Source organism: Anopheles marshallii, chromosome 2 (assembly GCF_943734725.1).
Source record: "Anopheles marshallii chromosome 2, idAnoMarsDA_429_01, whole genome shotgun sequence".
In the NCBI taxonomy this organism is placed as follows: Eukaryota; Metazoa; Arthropoda; class Insecta; order Diptera; family Culicidae; genus Anopheles; species Anopheles marshallii.
In genome coordinates, this window is record NC_071326.1 from 70,403,310 (window position 1) to 70,423,731 (window position 20,422).

The 20,422-nt window shown below is 42.3% G+C and overlaps 1 protein-coding gene across 1 annotated transcript in view; it reads left to right on the top strand.

Annotated features, from left to right (window-relative positions):
• LOC128718506 (teneurin-m) overlaps window positions 1-20,422 on the top strand; it is a 509,672-nt gene that overhangs the window by 53,620 nt on the left and 435,630 nt on the right. The window contains exon 2 of the mRNA XM_053812128.1: window positions 795-1,076. Coding sequence (XP_053668103.1) covers window positions 795-1,076 — 282 coding nt within the window. The remainder of the gene's footprint in view (window positions 1-794; window positions 1,077-20,422) is intronic.

Genomic DNA, 20,422 nt, shown 5'->3' on the forward strand with positions numbered 1-20,422 from the left:
ATCAGTGACGGTGTGGTTTAACCACGAGCCAGCGTGCGTAAGCCACCGTGGCTACAAAACAGCAAACGTTCGGGTGCGTTCCGGGGCAATAAAAATAAATTAAAATCAAATTGCACTATCAAGCTGCAGTGCCGAAAATCGTGTGGCTCGTGGCCGTGTGGTGTTTTGGTGGCAACGCGGCAACCGGTTATGCGTACCGGACTCAATTGCGTAGCACCGGAAGAGGAAGCGTACATGCGAAAACCCTATCACCCGGCCAGTGGCAATGTTCCCGCAAGGCCGAGAAATTAATCGAAAACAAATTTGATCTGTTATCTCGGCTCGAGAGCCATTAAAACCGTAGTTGCCGTTCATTTGCGCCCCTACCAGAGGCTATCGGTGGCAGGTGTGTCGTTCCAGGGGTGATAGTGGTTGAAGACGGGTCATATTTCAACCCGATTTGCGTTCGCACGAGTACTAGCTCGTAGTGTTGTTTGATATGATGCACCAAGTATAAATATTCCAATCGCTTCGAACTGACCAACGGCTGCAGGGACAATTGGATCAGTGGATCAGGCTTTGGTAAAGGATGCGATTTCTTGCAGCAAGTGGTGGTTTTGCTAGTTTCGACATACAGTATTTAGATATCGAACGAAGGTGCATTATGTGGGTCAGCATGTTAAGAGAGTAAAGAGACATGTCGCGTTTTAATCGCCTTCAGCACTCACCAACATTTGCTTTCCCGTTTAATACGCATATCTCGCGCCTCCCGTACTCACCATATGGTCGTATGTTTTTTTACCTTCATTTCGCAGGAAAATCGCGCCACTATCCGAGATACTCGCTCAACAGCTCGGACAACGAGGATAGCCCAATCCACCGGTCAATCTACGCCCAACCGTACAACGCCATCGGCACGGCAGAAAGACAATCAAATTTCACTTATCGCTCCGCCAAGGGCAATACGCAAGGAGTGCAGGCGGCCGCGGTCAATCCACTCACCCTCAACACACCATCGTCGGAGAACGGTTCCAGTGCGACGCTGACGGACGCCGAAGCTTCACTGGCCAGGGAAAACACGCTGCTCGTAAATAACGGTGAGTGAGACAGTTTGTGATATGACAAAAAAAAATCATCACCGAACAGGCATTGTTCGATGGTTTTACACATCTAGCGTAATGATTTGTTTTCCCATTGAGGAAATAACGCAAGATGAGCTCAACATGTGTGGATTGGAAATTCTTTTTTTTCTGGTTGGAAGCACATTGGACGCAATAGAAAGAAAACAAATGGAAACTATGCACAATTAGTGCTAATAGGTATATTATTGATGCTGATGGGACTTTTATTGCCTATTTGGTATAGCTTAACGAACGATTATGCGACTTGTTGAAGATTTCTTCTTCTTTTTGGCTATTTCACAGTTAGGCCTTTTCGCGCACAATGTTGCAGCACTTTAATATTGCCCTTTAAAGATTGAGATATAGATCGATGAAAAATAAAGGATCCAAGCAGATAAAATGCCACTGGCGGGTGAAGAGAACGCATAAGTCGTACAAGTCTTACAAGAAACGTGTAACTCTTTTACAGATGTCACCAGACTAAGAGAAATGCTTTCTAAATAATATTCCAAAATGGCACGTTTAGAGTAAAAAATAAAAATATAATACTACAGTGTCGAGGACACAAGAAAATCCTCGATTGAACTCTAGATAGAGCTGAACAAACAACCGAGAAGGAAGCTCCTTTGGCTATGTCTAATCTGCGTCAGATTTAGCTCTAATACTGCACAGCCTACTAGCTCGATATGCTACTCTACATGTCTAAAACTAGCAAGTGATTTGGCATCTTTCGACAGTGTCTTGATGCGATTTTCCGGATCGTAAGAGTTTGTGAAGCCCATAGAAGGCATAATTCTTCATTACAATGAGGTTCCGGAGTATTAGGTTATAGTCCGAAGCTACTCTCGTATCAAGATAGCAAAACTCTTCAACTACCTCAAAATCATCACCTTCAGTTGATAATCTGTGCCGCAAGCCCCATAGTTCTCAGAGCCTTGATCTTCAATCCAATTCTTGAGGTATCCCGTTTCAACAGGATGAAGTTTTTCAACACTGCGTTAGAAGTACGTCCAATGTTATGAATGTCTTCAATGAAATGTAAAGAACAGGTGGCAAAAATGATTTATCTCCAGTAGTTAAAGTTATAATTTAAACAATTAAGTATAGGTCAATTAGGCAATTGGTCACAATACGTTGATTATTACTTGTGATCTTTAATTCAATCTTGATAAAACCTGTATTCTTGAATTTTTTTGGATCAAGTACAGGTTTTTTAATAAATTTTAGAAAATAAGGATAGAAAATTATCAACAATCATTCGGTATGTTGTTTGTTAAATACGATCAACATTGTTCAACGTGTCTAAATGCTATATAAAATACACCAAAAGCATCAACTCTTCCTCCCAATTGGTAAATGACACTAAATGTCTAGTAATTACTGCCCAGAAACGTTTCTCATCGTACGCACACACACATATATCCTTATCCGTTCAGTTCAGAAACACAAATTAAACCTCATCATGGTAAATTATGAAACAGAAACTTTTCGCACCGCTTGGCCAACCGCCAATTGGCATTTAATCTGTGCAGCTGAGTTTTGCACTTCTTCATCACCCTGTTCCGGAAGCGAACGATGAGTAATTCTCTCGATTCAAACATCCAATGGTCGGTGGTATTGGGTTCTTGCCGAAGATAAGCATTCCCGGCCGAAAGAAAGTCCGGCAAATGTAGTTAGAATTCTTACGCTTATGGTAAAATTGCTCCGGTGGAAAGTCAAAGGGTTGATCTGGAGCAGCCCAACTTTGTCATACCTCATGGTGGTTTGAGGGTTGGTGAAGTGAATAATAAATTCTACGGAAGTCAATTATTTCCCACAGGATTTATATTTGTGGTCAGAGGAACAGCTCGGGTTCCGTTTGTTCCGGATAAGCGAGGAGATCCAACCCCGGTTACGGCACACCGAAGAGGCAGGGATAGTGTGACAACCGAATGCCAACGATAGTTTCGGTCAGTGAATGCCATTCCCAAAGTGAAGCAAAAGTGTTGTGACTCAAAGTGCTGCTGCAATTTCTTATGCGGTTGTTCTGGATGAGATCAAGTACGTACGGCTGCACAGGTAAAATGTTTCCGTTGGGCAGTTTTCGTTGCATTCATGCGATCAAATCAGTACATGTTAACCACAATGTAATGACCACCTGGAAGTTCGGACAAAAATTGCAATTTTATAGCTCACCAGGGGTAACAGTAGTAAAGCGTCATGTAATTGCCCTGGAGTGAAACGAGTGCAATTTTGAGCAATGTTCATTGCACTTTGTAGGAACGGTGTGCTTCGGTTTGTTTTCACGTTGCTCTCATGAACAATCGGTGCATGACCGTGTGTCAAAATAAGACACTTGGTACCAACGGTTCTTTTCTTGTTCGCTTTTGCGACTGACCGGATGAGGTGTCGGTACAAGAATTCATCAGGAAAAACGAGCCACTTACCGAGACGTGAGTCTGCAACACCTCGGCTACGGCACAAACACACGCATGGTCGATAGCACCAGCGTAGCCAGTATGGAAAGTATTGGCGGGGAGGATAACAGACACGTACGGACAATTTGCGACTCGTTGTTGAGTGGCTCTCTGCACTGTCTAGTCGGGAAGGCAATTACATAGATTCTCGACGCTCTCGGCCTTAAAGTTCGGAGTGGTGGGTGGAACGAAACTCTAAATCCAATCATTTCTTTGAATAGATTTTAAATTAAGATGCTTATTTGAATGTTCTGTGAGGAAAGAAAAGGTCCCATATGTGAGGTTTGGAAGGTGATTAAAATTTGTATTCAAAAAGAGCTATGTTGAGACGATTCGTTACTTCGTTAGATAATTGAAAATAAGCATGACATGAGTAGTAGAATGTGTTTCATTGAAAGTAGACAGTTTATTTTTTTATTTACTTACTGATTTATAGTTTATTAGTTAAATTTAACCAATTGATATCAAAATGCTAACTGATAGAAATGTATTTTTCAGTTTTATCTGTAACAACTTCAACTTATATGGCTCCATTCAAACGCTCAATCAATTGCAGGCTTCTTTGTACAATTTTCAAAGCTAAAATGTTTTTTTCCGATGAGTAATAGCAAAAATAACTAGCACAATATCATCTTGAAACATGAGACCCATAACACATCGAGGCATTGTGCATCCCACATGCAACACATTGCAAAGTGCAGTAAAACCACATCAAGTGGCACCCCGTTTCCATCATCACAAATATTCATACGTTGGTCGAAATGTTTGTGCAGCGTGGGGTAATGTTTTTCAATCGTACGACACGAATCCGGTTAGCATGATGCCTTTCCACTCCATCCGGCATTCCTGGGGTGGATGGTGGGGAAAAAGCAACCAAGCCGGGAAAGGCACGAGTGCCATAAGCTCCGAATCGTTCGAATGTCGAATAAACATGCAAGTCTAACGAAATCGCAACCCGGCACATCGGTAAGCAGGATTTTATTTACATCATCAATCATTGTCAGTTGCATTGACTTTCATGTTATTCTTCCCAACACCTACTGCAGTGCCGACGAGTGCTCGGAAGAAGGTTCAATCCTTACCAGATGCGGTGTTTGGTATCGGGACACGTTTGATGCGGTGCCGATATGGTTTGGGAATGTTCCACCGACGTATTTTGCAAACATACGGAAGTAGGCAGCCAATTCACTTTAAATAAATGGTACTCAGCTGGGAACCGCAATCTAAAGTGTTTCGGTTTTAAAAGCTGGACACATTTGCTTGCTAGCTGGGCGATAAGGACAGGTTGCTCGATAGTGTGTTGTTGATCGATTTTTCTCCCAATGCAACATCCGATGCGTTGAATATCATGCAAGGTTTTTAAAAGGAGAACTTTAGTGTGAGTGGAGTATTGACATAATTTAATGCTAATCATGTAACAGTGTCTGAAATCATGTTGTTTACTCGTCTTTAACTGGATAAAAATGCAAAAACATGCACTGTCTCAACATGACTTTTCTATCCGTGCCAAATTGAAAGGTGGATGACAACTGGCAACGGTCACGACAACAGGCTAACTAGTCTCTGGGACACGGTGAGCAAGCGGCATCCGATGCAATCAAGGAACGACCCACGTAGGGGACGCAGTCGTAGATTCGGGAACGAAGCTGTATCCGTTTCACCATAAAACCAGGTGCTGGCCGGCAATCAACGATCGCCTGGGTATGACACACGCACACACCCACCTTCCCGACCACCCTCCACTGTCCCCTTCAATCCAATCTGTCATACCGCTTGATGGTAAATCCACTTGAAAAATGTCAGCACAATAATATTCAATTACGGTCCGGATCTCACGTATGCTGGCAATTTCAACGTTTTCCCGTCCAAAACCACCACCATCGGAAGCCATTCGGTTGTAGCGTGGTGGGCGAAGAAGGTCCAAGACGTTCTGGATGCGGTTGAGAGTTTGGGTGACCGAGAAGAAATCATCAGCCCGAGCTCTCGGTTTCACTCAATTTCGTTTCGAGAACACATTTCTTCCACTGCTGCGGTCGTGTTGCTGTACAGTGGTCGAAGGGAAAGATGATTTCTGATCCCTTTCCGTAAGAGGATGGATTGTTAGTTTCTTCAAGACGTAGGGGTTTTCTCCGTATTCCCGTCCTGTCGTCGTCCAACCGGGCGTTGGTTCGGGTCGTAGCTTTCGGACTTTCGTTCGACTTGCTTAAGATGCTGAGCCTGGGATTCAGGTGGTCTTCTGTCCCGATCGGAAGGACATGCCAAATCCCTCACACGGTCTCATTGTTTGCTTGGAAACTTGCGTCGCTCGAAAAGGTATCGCCACCGAACAGGGCATAAACGATGCGAAGCGTAATGTGGTGGAGCGTTCTTGTGGTTACCTGCGCACGGTAGGACAACCGAGAGCACCGTTTGCTCGAACGTTTAAGGATTGGCTCTAGCCAACAATCACATTTCCGTGAATGCGACCATTTTCTTCCGATGTTCACGAAGCTCTCGCGCGAATTCTTACGGGCTGTAAATCCGGTAGAAGAGAAAAGGTCTTGTGTGAAACAAGTTGTGTTACTTGAGTGCCCTTGACGTCTGGCACTGGTCAAACGGGGTGACGGCTGTCCTGTTAATAGATGTACGCTGTTTTAACATTTCTTTTAAACATGTGATTGTACCAATTCGTCAGAGAAAACTCGTAACTTTTCAAGAATATGGAGACTTGGTTCTAAACAAAATGGAGGCTGTTTGGTTACGCTAGTAAGCTAGTTTGTTAAATACCATATTTTATAATGCCGTCTGATGTGTATGCATGCACTATTTCCCAGCCATACGATACCGGTTGATCATTTGATAAGCTAGCATGATTGATTCCGGATGCATTTAGTTGCATCTGCAATGGCCCTTATCTATGAGCCACTGGGCGCCTCCATCTAACATTCGATTAGGCATTCGGGAAAGAACTGTAACGTGCTGCTGCATCCTTGCATCTTCCAGTACCAGTTGGAAGCCATTGGCTTCAATTACAGAGAGCGAGATTGGTTTAGCAATCACTTCCAGCGCTGCATGAAGCCACTATCATCCCTATCAGCACCGGGGCTGTGGCTTTAACCCTTCAATCTTCAAAAGGTTTTTTTTCGCTTGTTTTACGAACTCTCGCTCCCGCAACGGTCAACATCTATCGAACAAATGGGGAGAACGAAAAAACTAATGCATCGACCGATCGGAACGGATTCTTTCCTATCCGACCCAATAATCCATTAGGAAAATTGCCTTCCTATCCGAGGGCTTTTCACGCAAAAGCAAGCTCTCTTTTACTTTCTAAAAACGGGCCTTTCGATCTGTGGAAAAAAGACCCCGCATGAGGTCAGGTTGTGTATACCTGCGAGGTTTATGTTATGCACATTGTTCGCACATAATGATTCATCTTTTTTTTATTTCATACTCATCATGTCAGTCACGTCTGCTCATAGCTGACCACATTAAAAAAAATGGCGTAAAACAACGATGAACAAAAAAAAAATCAACGAAGGTTACAAACGAGCAGAACCACTTTCAAACGGTGCACATGGATTTTTAAAATGCTAATTAATGCACCATATGCACGTGCACATGGAAATCTGTTCCGGGTGAGCATTCCTCGCGCTCGCTTCATTCGGTGAATCGTTAAACGAATGATTAGCTTCTATCTGCGCGAAACACTGTGGGGATATGGTATTTTCCTCCGTTTTACTGTGGTGGATGGATTTTTTCCTCTTTTTTGTTGCTTTTCGCTCACATCTGGTTGGCTGGAACATTTACCAGCGATGCATCACGATGCATCAATGGGCCTAACATCCGGGCACCTGAAGGAGTCTGTGGTTTGGTTGTTGGGTTTTGGTTTTTTCCTTCGCATTTCACTTTACACCGGTTCATCAGACACGTCCCTCGAGGCAGTGAGCGTTCCGCAACGGAACGCGAAACGTGAAGCAAATGAGCCTTTGAGTGGCTTCTTAGCGGGAGTGCATGCATGGGTGGATACGATGCAACTGATCTCCTCACACCGGGTGGCGTGGGTCACTTTCTTCCAGCCGTGGCAACAACCGTCCATAAAGGGAACTGGAAGGGTAAAGTGGTGGATTTATTCACAGCATAATCATTATGTTGAGTGCACCTGGCTGCATTTTTTTTTCTTCAGGTTGACTTGTTTCACCTCTGGGTGGCTTCGATGAATGAGGCTGTTTTTGACCATTTACTGGTTGCGGCAAGGCGTGAACATTCTGTGGGCTTTCTAAGCATTGTCAGTAAGTTGATGACATGTCCATTGCAACATTGTAGCAGTAGCAACAGTCATAAAGCTTAGTGTTTTTTCTATCAAAATTCGTCAACGAGGTTAAAATTTTTTGTAGGGATTTATAAAAAAAATAGAATTAAAATTCATTTGATGTAGAATTTGGTGCTTTTTTTAAATTACTACCCATCGACAAATTCTAAAAAAAATCCTACAAGAGACGTTAAAGAATTGTCCTTAAGCTACATTTTCTATTCATCACTTCGTGTAATAATTAATTCTAATTAACCAAGACAAGTTGCTACTTCTTCATGGAATCCTGTGATTATTTTCCCAATCTTGCTATAAAACTAGATCATTCCAAAAAATACCGTTTTTGAGGAATCTTCCATATTAATTAGGTAGTTTGTTCGGGCTTTTAATTCTTGTGAAATGTATTGCATGGGATGTTTCATGCATGAGACCTATTCATGGTGAATTTCCATTTCAATGAGTACGTAGGTCCGTTATTCCGCTTAAAACTGAGTTGTTGCAAACGTGTGACAAATTTAAAGCCTCATGTAAAGCGAAAAGGGAAAATCACGGAGAAGGTGTAAAATTATTTTTAAAGATTTGTCTTTAGGAAGTTGTTCAAAAATTGTATTTAAAAGTATTAAAAACTTAGAGGTAACTATTTAATAAGGTTCTTATGATTTTCTTTGACTACGATTAGAATTATTTTCCAGTTTTAATTGCTTATGAGCAAATTTCTCTTTAGATAATTTTAGTTTTTTACAACTGAGAATGCTCGGGATAAAAAAAAAAAACACAAGAAGGAAAGCCTTGAAGGATTTGTACTCTCTGCAGTGAATATTTAACGAATAATACGGCTTCGAGCCATTAAACTTGTATTAAAAAAATTATTTTTTTCTAAAAACGTCATGCAAAATTGTTCAAAATGCGACTTTAAATAACTGCAACTGAAATTTAAAATTATACTTTACTGTTATTTTACACTCATCGAAGTTTTTAAGCACAAACATAAACACATGCTGCTTCATAATGGGATGAACGTAGATTGAATGTTATTACATTTCAACTAAGCTTTGTTGGACACAGAAGAGCTATAAAAGTTTTTTAAATAAATTTGCAAAAGAAGTAAACACACCATTCATCACATGAAGAAGTATGTGGAAAACTCATCACTCACCGAAATAAAAATGCCGTTCTTGGCTTCCATTCATTATCGAACCAAATTTTAAAAGGCCTATTTGGAGTCGATTCCCATTCATGCGATTCGATAAAGCCAACTGGTCAATCGCGATTATCAGATTAAATTAAATTTATTTATTTAAATCCACCATCGAGCTCCATGGAATCCGATTATCGCCGGTTTGCGAGTAATTGTTCCGTGTGTTTAAAAATGTAAATTGTCCACTGACTTGCCTGCGCACTAGTTTGGTGCGGTGGTGGTGACCGAATTAAAAGACCGTAAAGAGAGTGGAATTAATTGTCCTTGCAGGATACGCAGGATCGCCCATTGCCTAAATGTCAGATGTGTAGCCGGAAAAGTTGTCACCCCTGGTCCGATGCCCCCGGGTGCATCGGTTCGGGAGTAATTGATCGTTTGTGGTCGATTGGCATTAATCGAATGAGTATGTAACCTGTCCGTATGAGGGAGTATGAGTGTGTGAGCGGAGTTGTTTCAATTTAATTATTCTAACGTAAAATGGCATTTGCGATATGGTAATGTTCTTAAAAACGTAAAGCCTGCAACTTTTGAAAATTCTCACTAATTTTAGGCTTTACTCTATAACGAAAAAATTAGATTCAATAACATAATCACTTGCCATTAATCTTCTCTATACACGCAGAACATCAATTCAAACAACGAAATTCATCAATCTACTGTTTGCCACTATGTCGCCCATCTAGTATTTCATCAAACGATAATTAAAAGCCCTTGTTTGGTTTAGCCAACGACTTCACTTGAGATAATTTATCAACTCCTTACATCACGGTACTTACCGTTATTCGCTAGCTAAGCTGCCAAACGACGATTACGACAATTTATTAGCCTTTGGTGAGAAACTGTTTGCGCTGAACGGCGGTAGCAACAATTTACCTCCCGCCAGCGTTCAAATACCGTAATGATAAAATAATTAGAAGTTTTAGTTTTCGCCTACACCTCGCCAATTCACTTCCCTTTTTTTTGGGTTGTTGTGTTTTGCCTGGAAGTACCTATAAAACCATCACCAACCGTTGGAATGTGTTACGGGCTTCAGCTCGCATCGGCGTTTGCGTTTTTCTCCAACGGTGGCGTTTCAGGCGAGCAACACCAAACAACCACGGGACGATAAACATGAATAATAATTACTGCTAAGGATGTCGTTGTTTCGGGTGAAAATTATTGCGCACGGTGATAAATTATTCAAATTTATTTCTCGCATCTTCACCGGGAAGCTAGATGATCCTTTTGCTGGGGTTGAGGAATGCGTTCGATGTACAGCGCGAGCAGTTGGAAAGTGTTGCCGTAGTGGTTCGATCTTGGTTGGGTGGATTTTTATGGGTAAGCTAGTTGGCGTAGAGTCCTTCTTCAGCCGGACGAGTTAGGCAGTGGAATGTTGGATGGTTTGTAAAATTAAAAATTACGGTACACAGTTACACATCATTTTTGCCATAAAATGTTTTGAAGCATATTGAAAGCTTGAGCATATATCATAACTTCAAATTTTAAGGGGAGGTATGAATTCAAATTTTCGGGAATGTTGACTTATTTTTAAAAGAGAACAAATTTGGGAAGAGGAGATTTTTTTTAGTAAATAATGTTGAAATCTTAATTTAAACATTAGTTGGCATAAGTTGCCGTCTGTATTTGACTTTTTTCGCATCACTCTATCTCCAAAGTTTTCTTAATCTCTTTTGCAAGACTCGAACAACTAGATGGAGAAGAGTATAATTTCATTTTGTTATTTGTCCGGATAATGATGAGTATTTTACCAGATATAAATTGCGCATGAATTATTTCGTACGCATCCTTACGCATTCTCTCACTTTCTCTTCTTGGCGTAACGACCTACTAGGTCATGCCTGTCATTTCTGGCTTGCTAAATTTATTTTGCCACGTAGCCGGATAGTCAGTCCTGCGTCCAGCTACCATCATGCCACCCAGTCGAATCCTTACGCATTATTACGGTGAAAAACCAAAGGAAATTTGATATGTTGACATTTTTACAGGTGATTTTTTTTAAATATATTTATTTTATATCATAATTATAATTTTCATTTATGAAAAGTTCACCATTTATCTTAATCTTTTAAAGAATGTTCATTTTTGCTATAAAAAAATCCTATGGATACAATATTTTTCCCAAGCTTCAATCCGTTAAATACATCAACCGATCTTGCGTTTCGCAGTGAAGTAAGCGGCAAAACTATGTACAACGAGCAACTTTGCCACCGTCTGAGGATGTCATCAAATTTGTCTCAAGTGTTTGACGCAATGAATAGGCGTCGACGAGACCTGGCCCGGCCGGTTGGAGTTTCCTCGCCAAAGCAGGGAATGAACCCCTACCATGCAGTGTCTGCTCGAACAGTGTGATTATGTAAAGGGAAAAAAATGTGTCAAACTGTTCTGTTTTGTGCCTACTTTTCTATTTGCCACGATGCATCCGAGCACATTTCTGCTCGTGTGGGTAAAGTATTCGTCTTTCACGTGTGGGCTTTTGCCGTTGCTATCGAATGCCGCCGCACTACGGCTGCTGCATCAAGCAGTGCGTTCGCTCTGTCTGTGGTTCTGGGAGCATCCAGTGCGTTTTTCCGTGCCTGATTGCATGCATATGCTTTGTGCTGCCGTACACTCGCTTTTGTGCGCCTTCGGAAAACCCATCAACAAAGTGTACATGTTATTTTGTTTTTGTAAAAGCAAAGGTTACCGCATGGTGGCAGCCGGGCAGGAAGGAAGGAAAGACCGGCTCATTGCAACAACGTGGAAGTGAACTGTCTGGGTGCGTTCGAGTGTGCATGAAAGACGGCCGCTACTTCACCCTTTTGCGTTTGCATTTGCAGTTTTTTTTTGTATGTTTCGCTCGCTCTCTCTCATTCACTCTGTAGGCGCACTGTCAAGATGCAGTTTTACTTGCATGCCGACACGAACGATGGAGTGCAGGAGCATGGAAAAATCTCCTCGCGTTGCATCATTTGTTCAAAGTGAATACCGTTGCTGGGGTGAAGAAAAAAAATCTAGAAAACCTATAGCAAACAGAGCGAGCCATTTTATAGGATTGCCGGGAAGTTTAAAGTCCTCGGGCAACTGGCACTGTGGAACCAGCACGAAACACTCTGCCAGACTTGTGCGAAAGGGAATTCCACCAGACAGATGCCGTGACAGAGATCGGTGTCTGGACGGGCGAGAGTAACCGACGGCAAGCGACGAATGCAGGTCAAAAGCAATGTTTCCTCCGACCGGTGTCGAAGAACTTTTGTCGGTGGCAAAACGTGTATGGTCGCACCGAAAAGCACGTCGAAAGTGTCTGGGATGACTTCCAATTGACTGCACGACTGGGCGCAGAAGTACTGCAGGTTTGGGCACCCGTTTCTGGGAGGAAATCGATTTCCCGGTGATGCATCGTCACAGCTGCCTACTGGCTGTTCGCTATCAATGGATAGCCTTCCTTACTTTATCTCTTCCCGTAAGGGGGCACTGTTTGCCTATGAGGTGAATTTTTCAATTGAAGTAAATCCGGATCCGCTTCCGTAAGGTCACCAAACGCATGGGGTTCATGGTCTTAACCCTCCAGAAAAACGCAACTTCTTTATCGGACGGTTCGCAAACAAAAAGACTCTTAGACGAAGTAATGTTGTAATAATTAATGACTTTAATAAAGTTTAGATTGCAGATATCTGCTGGGTTTTCTATTCATTTTCGAATTGTACTAAAGTTTTATTTTTTATGCTCTTCTATATTAATTTATACGACATATTAGCATTAAAAACAAACTGTAGTATTTCTTCGTTCCTTTATACAATAGAATATTTTGCGTAAACAGTGATATTATTTTTAAAAAAATGGTTTGTACAACTACAATACAAAATATATCGTGTAGCATTACTGTAAGGAAATTAGATATCAATGCATTGTGTAATTATACACCTTTATTTATTTTTTAAAGCATTATTGTTTATTTTATTGTGAAAAAACGGGAGTTTTGCAATAATATTAACAAATTTGAACTCAATTTTATCATTTTATATCGAAAGTGTATGTGGCCATAAGTTGAGTTATTTAAGTTTCCTGTAACATCTACTTATTAGCTTAATAGTCTTCTTAGTTTGCATTGATAAGAAACACGCAAGATATTTCATACCAAGGAATTAAATCAAGTTTAAATCACTTAGTAAGTCAAATCAACTTGTAGGTCTATTGTTATTCAAAAGGGACCGTCACTTGTAGTTCTTTGTAGTGTTAAAAATGTTAACTGCACCACGCACCAGGCGTCTCCATTGTTTTTTTTTACATCCAATTTTATTGTTTTTCTTGGAAATTCTTCAAAACAAATTTAAATGTAAGAAATTTTACTGTTTCTTAAATATTCTTAATAATTCTGTTAACTGTGAATTATTACTTTTGGAAAAAAATACTTTAATAAAAAAAACTGCAGTGTTATAAGAAAAGACTTACTGATAAAATTGTAAAGTTTCACTGCGAATCACCGAAAAGAGAAAAACCATCTCCTACGTTTGTACCTTTATATCGTTAACGGTGCTTTAAACTGAGACATCAGACAATCGAACAAGGTAGGCACTGCAAATGAGTGCCACCGTGGAAAATGAGCACCGGATTTAATGGGTTACCACGGTCTAGCTTCATCGTATCATCCCATTCTGTTGAATGAGAGATAGCCCCGGTTCCATCACAACAATGACGCCAATGACGGCCATGACGCTGCTGTCTGGCGAAGCGTGCACAATTTGTTGCTCTCGTGCGTTGGAAAGCACGAGCAAAAGCTCCCCCCGGTGTGGTTGTGTTAGTGAGTGTGCGATCCTTTTTCCGATTCTGTTCTGGTGGTGCTACGGGCCGTAGTTTGCTCTTGCTCAATTTTGTCGCTGTGAAGTGCCGCTCTGTTGACTGTTCGTTCGATTCGCTCGGGATGCTCCATAGCGTCCGTCTCGTTCGAGCGCACTGTCCTATCGCGCGCTCGCTCTGGTGCGTCAACCATGTGAAAGCGCACACAAACCGAACGGTTGCCGAAGCAAGTGATCCATCCTCTACCAGCTTGGTCAGAGTGTGGTTCAAAGCAGCAAAGGAAAATTGTTGAGTCAAAAACTAAAAAATAAAACAAAGCTACGAGACGGTACGATCGTTCGCGTGGCCCCGTACCGAACTGAGGCGATACGCAGATTCGCTCTCTCCGGACTGGACTGGAACCGATTCCGGCGTGTTTTGTGTGTTCCGGTTGTCCCGGTGGCTTGAAGGAGCGAGTGTGTGTGTGTGGGGCGGGTGTGGAGTTTAGCAGTTTCCAGCAAGTCAGCCGCTTTTCCACGTTCGGTGCGCATATGATGGCGTTAGTCGACGGACGATTCGAAGCCGTTGCGGATGGTTTTGTGTGTTGGTTCGTTCACGTAAGGGTTAGACAATCGATTCGGAACGTCGTAGGGCATTATGCGTCGGTCGGAAGGTTCGCGTTCGGGCCCGTGGACGATTGCAGTGCGTATCGCTAGCGTGTTGTATCGTCTCCCGATAGCGTGAATGGAGGCTCTTTTTTTTTTGTTCTTCTGTCCATTCTGGCTGCGATGGAGCAATCTTTTGCTGCACTTAAGCGAAACCGTTCGTGTCACTGCGTATGTGTGTGATTATATGCGTGTGCGTGTGCATTATGCATATTGAGTGCGTACTGTGAGTGGGTTTCCACCTCTGGTTGTGATCTTACCTTCCTTCTTTACTACTTGAATATCGATATAGAGCGTGTTTTAAAATACGAATCAAAACAAACTATCCTTACACTGGTGCAGTTCGTTAAAAAGCGTAATTTAAAGTGTTCAAAACAATACTTAAACAGGTGCGAAAAGACTTAAATGAATGTGGTTTTGAGCTAAACAAAAATTCCTCGATGAAAAAGGTTGTTCTATTTTTGATGAAACGTAAAAAAGTTATTTAAACAAACATCGGTACCATTCAACGTCTGGTCCCCCTTCCTTGCACCGCGGTGGGCGATGAGTGAGGTGTCACAAAAAGTTACATACATACAGCCGTGTGCAGCATAACGGAAAGGAATAATCAAATCAGCCAGCAGCCGTACAGGATTAAATGTACTATGCAATTGACAGCTCGGAAGGTAAGCTTTCCGTTGTCGGGTGTCCGGGCGCTCCGGAAGCATCTCAGCACCCGCACTCGGGGTGGAAGCGAAACGGCACTATAGAATCTCCGACTCTCAAACCTCCAAAGCTTTCAGGATTATCTCGCGTTGTTGTTTAGCGTTTGATAGCAGGATTTTATCTCGCACCGTTACGGATAGGAAGCAAATGCTCATGTGGTCTTTCGTCTCTGTTCTCGTTCGGAAGTTTTTTTTCATCTCTCTGTATCTCTTTCTCTCTCTCTCTCTCTCTCTCTCTCTCTCTCTCTCTCTCTCTCTCTCTCTTGTTTCATCTCACATGCACAGATTTGCTAAGAGTCGTTTGCTGTCGAGCTTTACACAGCACTGTATGCGTGCGCGATGATACGGCAAGCTTTTTTGTTGCTTCGTTCAATTCGCTAGTGTCAACTCCCGGTGGTGTGAAATTTCAAATCACGCGTCAGAACTCACCCACACAACGGTGGTTCCGATACCGACACTTCCGGGTGATGAACACCAACGGTGGCACTCATCAGTTTTTGCAAATGAGTTCTCGGTTTGCTGTGTTGTTTTTCAATGTTTTAGTTTTTAATTCTTTATTTCATTTGAGTGCTTTCTTCTTTAGCTTCCATCTAGGTTTTAGTTATTGGGCTTAGTTTAGTTTTGTGTTTTTATTTGTTTTTTGTCAACTCAGGTCAAAATGATGATTTAAAAACATATTTTTTCAATTTTTCTCATATACTAAATTACTTTAAATTTATCCATCTAAAGCCAGCAGCTTACCATTTCTAACAACTCAGCAGTGCTATGGCTTTCCATTAGCTGTGTGCACTCAATATACGTGCCTGTGTTTGTTTGTTTTTTTTTGCATAGCAGCTCTTAAGCCCCGAAGAGTATTTGTTTTGATGCATTGATAGGATTTCTCTCGCTTACACTCCCTCCCCAACGTATCTTCTAACGAACCACCCCGTTTTACTTGACCCCTCTACTAGCTCCTTTTACTAACATATCGTTAAACACTAACGCACACTCATACACCCACAGGCTAATTCTATCTCTTTCGATCACACGCTCATTCGCATGTGCTGAGCTGTTGGCTTGTACCGAGAGCGATTGTCGGGATGCTCTAATACCCTTATGCACATACCCGATCCATATACATATACACCAACACAAGCACATAGCATTAACCGTCCACCCCGTTTCACCCTGCGATAGCTTAAGTGAGGGGGGGATAGAGTTGCATTGCTGCAGCCTTTGCCTGCATAAATATTTTTCCACCAACGTGTGAAAGCAACATCGACATCGGTTTTTCACCTCGTTTGCTCTCCAAACCCGCTTTCCTCACCCTCGTCCTCCTCCCTTACTCCCCCAAAGCACCCGACTGGCAGTGACCACCGATGCACCGGTGCATAAATGAGTTTTAATGCGATGTTACGAATGGGATTATAGCATGGGTATCCAGCACGCTCGGGAAATGTGCAACCGGGAAGGTGCTGGCAGCCCGTATTGTGGGGTGGGTTTTGTACAGGCAGGGGTGGCCTGGCAACAGGGAAAATATTTTTGCATGAAGTTTATCTTTAGGCAATAATTTCTCATTTATATCGGTGCATGATAATTGAGACGGTACGAGAGTGTCCGAACCGGTCGGTGCGCAAAGGATGCAACTGCACCAGGGCAGACGTGGACGTGGAGGTCGATTAAGGGGTAGGCATCGACATTCGATGCAAAGTGGGTGAAATTTATGGTTACTGTCGGGTGCAGTGTCCCGGATCGTGGGGCCGGTGGCGAAGGGAAACAGGGACACACCAAACTGAGGGGTGGCAATTTGCGGTAGAATAATAATTGGATTGAAAGGTTATCGAAGTCGTTCCCACTCGGGACACTCGGGAATTGGCAAGTTGCTGACCTAGCCCAGCTATCGGGGCACCATTTTCTGCCTCGCTCCGTGCTAGGCTTTATCGCTTCTACTCTTTCCGTCTTTCATGCAGATGCATTGGGCAGCAGCTTGTTTAAAGTAGCATTTTTAACGCTCATTAAAGAGCTGAATTGAGCTTCATCCCCAGAATCGGTCAAGGGGGTTGGCTAGTATCGGTGATAAAATAATATTACCAGAGTCAACAAAACCCTTGCATCGAACTTTTGTGAAAAGCCTGCACTGGGTAACTGGGTGTGCATGTACAGGAAGTGTTAAATTTGTAAGTTAGAGTGTTGGTTTTAGGGCTTTCACTGCATGCAGTTGGAGCTGTTAGCAGTGAGCAGCTTAAAGGGCAGTGCAAAGTTTATCGTCACCCGTAGTACGTAGATTACGCCCAAGGTGTGTTGATATGAACGCACTTCGGGGTGATGATGATAAGTCCCAGCTCGTATTCCAAACACTGGTATGAGAGATTGAAATTACCTTTAAGGTATTTTTAAAATGGAGTTCAGTTATTCGAGAGTTAATGTTTATCGAAGTGGGCACCCAAGAAAAATGCAAAACTTTCACATACTCAAATTAATTCATTATATTCTACGACAAATCGCGTTCAGTGTCTTCGTTTTTAAGACGCCTTCGGTATAACGTTAGCTGTCCAAGGTTCAAAAACATCACTAGAGCGCGATATTACATCTGACGGATTCCACCGGTACTACATTTTTGAGATAAGGGCAACGCGATCAAGAACAGAAGTACTTAATTTATGTCAATGGCCATTTGCAAATGTCAGATGTTGAGTATTATCGGGAGGCTTTTAGATTGCTACAATGTGGTACATTCAAAAGACATTAGTTTAGTATTAAGCTATAAAATACATTTCATTAGTTTTTAGACTAAATATTTCAAACTTGGCAAGTAAATGTAAAAAGCCCCATTAATTCTAGATTATTCTAGATCATTTATCTACAATCAATCATCAATACCTTGAGCTGAGGTGATGTTGATACATGTTTGATGCCGTTTGGCTCGTTTGGAAGGCTCAAGTTGAATTAGAGAGTAATTTTAAACCTTAAACAAATAAACAACATAAGATGAATACAGTCGTGGACGACAACTCTTCATGTTCACATCAACGATCAAATATTTTGCGTCCTGTTTTACGAACTCTTTTTACAATTTTTCACCGTGAAAAATTAATGATTTTTACGTGGAAAACAACTTCTATCTTCTAATTTGCTGTTTTGTTCTTCTTCCTACTCCACAGGTAAGGCTTCTAAACACTCGCTAACTACACCACCGCGGAACATGTGTTTGTTTACTTAAATTTCCAAACCGTCACCATCCGTCAGTGGATGCCCGCAACCGTAAGTTTGTGATCGCAAAACATAACCTTTGCGGGCTGGGTCGTTGTACCGCATCGAATTGCCGAAAAATTTGCACCCAACCCGACCGTTACCTAGAGTTGACGAATCCATTTAGCACGAAAAACCCAAAAATTCCGTCTGAGCTCCCAGAGTCCCGATGTGTCGGCTGTTGTGTGTGTGTGTATATAGAGAAGCCTTAGTACTGGGACGGTAGTAGTAGTGTGAGTTAAGGCACTTGCATACAACCCTTTCCGTCCAGCTCGCCGTGTTTGTTTAGGTCCAGCTGGTGTTGGTGGACTGTATTTGTTCTATCGGGAACGATGATGACTATTTGCTTAACCGTTGTCCGGACACTTTCCGAACGGCTGAACTGTGCCCTGGTACGGAGTCAAATCCGTGAATGTTGGACGGGTATGTGTTGAACTTCAATTTTCGCACCAAATCGTTGGACCTTTTCACCTTCACCTTGCACCTTCATTACGTCCAGTGACTTTTCGGATGCAGTGAAAAAAAACGCAGAGCGTAGTGGTCAACTTGAAATGATAATTTGATCAGTTTTTTAGGCTAACAATAAGCAAACAACGCTTTATGGAAGAGTTACCAGAGAACTAAAAAATAAAACGAAAAACACACAATGAGATATTTAAACAGACGAAACGACACATCCCCAGCTATGGTACGGAAAACTATCTGCTCCGAAGAAGCTTATCCACATTACTCTCAAAACCTCAAAGTAGAACAAACGAACAAAAGCAGCCAGTCGCACTGAAAAGCGCTTCATTATGGGAAGCGTTCGGGTGTGGTGCATGTGCAATCGCTGCCGCAGCTGCAACCCTGCTCGAAATAGATGCACCGAAGCGAAATAGGTCGTGAAAATGAATAATTTACTCCTCTGCGCCACCGTTATCCCGCCACCCAACCGTGGCACAGCGCTGTGCATTTTGGTCAGATGATTTTAATTTTTTTGATGGAACAGCATGGATTGGTTAAAATAATGAGGAATAGAGATGCTCGCAGGATGCAGCGTGACGTGGAGTGTCCATTGTTCTCTTATCCCGGGCGAAAACGAACCTGCTGTCCCACATTTAAGAAACGCATAATGGAATGGCACATATGTGCAGAAATGTTTATGGTTGACGTTTTCGTACTTCTGTTTCCATTGCGTTTGGCTGGCAGCAGTGAAAGACGGGACGCAAACAATAAATAAATCCACCACTAGGGAGAAACGATTGTATGCCACTGGGGCTGTCGGATGTCCCCCACAAACTGAGCAAGAATCACTCGAAAACTGGAGCACAATGCTTTCCGTTTGCAGCCCGAGTTGGCCGATGCACTTTCCCGTGGGAGTTATTTTTCTTGCACACTGTTTTTATCATAATGGACAGTGCGGTACATGGTGCATAAGGTTGGAGACGCGCAAACGTGGCAAATAGCACGACTCGCTCCGGTACCGGTCAGTTAAGAACATCATCAAAAACTGCGAGAATCCGGAAATGCGCGCACCGGACCGGCGTGCAGTTGGAGTGCGAATGGGTGAAAAACATTTCGACAACACTTTTCCCAATTTTGCATGAAACGGAGTGTTTGGTTATAATGCAATGCACACTGGAATTCGCATGTCACAATTGACTCCCGTTTCGGATGGTGCCGTCAGGAAGCATTATTTTCGATACAATTCATGCCGGTGCCAGTGGACACATGATCCCTGTTCTGTTATTTACGGTTCGCTGAGCTTTTGCCCACTGCGTTGGCTTCTCATCGGTTCTGTGTGGAAGGAAAAAGAGATTCGTTTGTCAACCGTATTCGACTGCAACGGACAGACTTAGCGATTCGTTTATTGAAGGTTTTTGGTGCTTATTCTCTCGTCGATCATTGTATATCTGACGTAATCCACATGATAACCCGGGCAATTCGATAATCATTTGTGAGATATTACGTGCAATAAATCATTGAAGTTTGTCTTTAACGAATTCAACACAAATATTACGGACGAGGTCAGATGATTAAGAAGAAAATTGA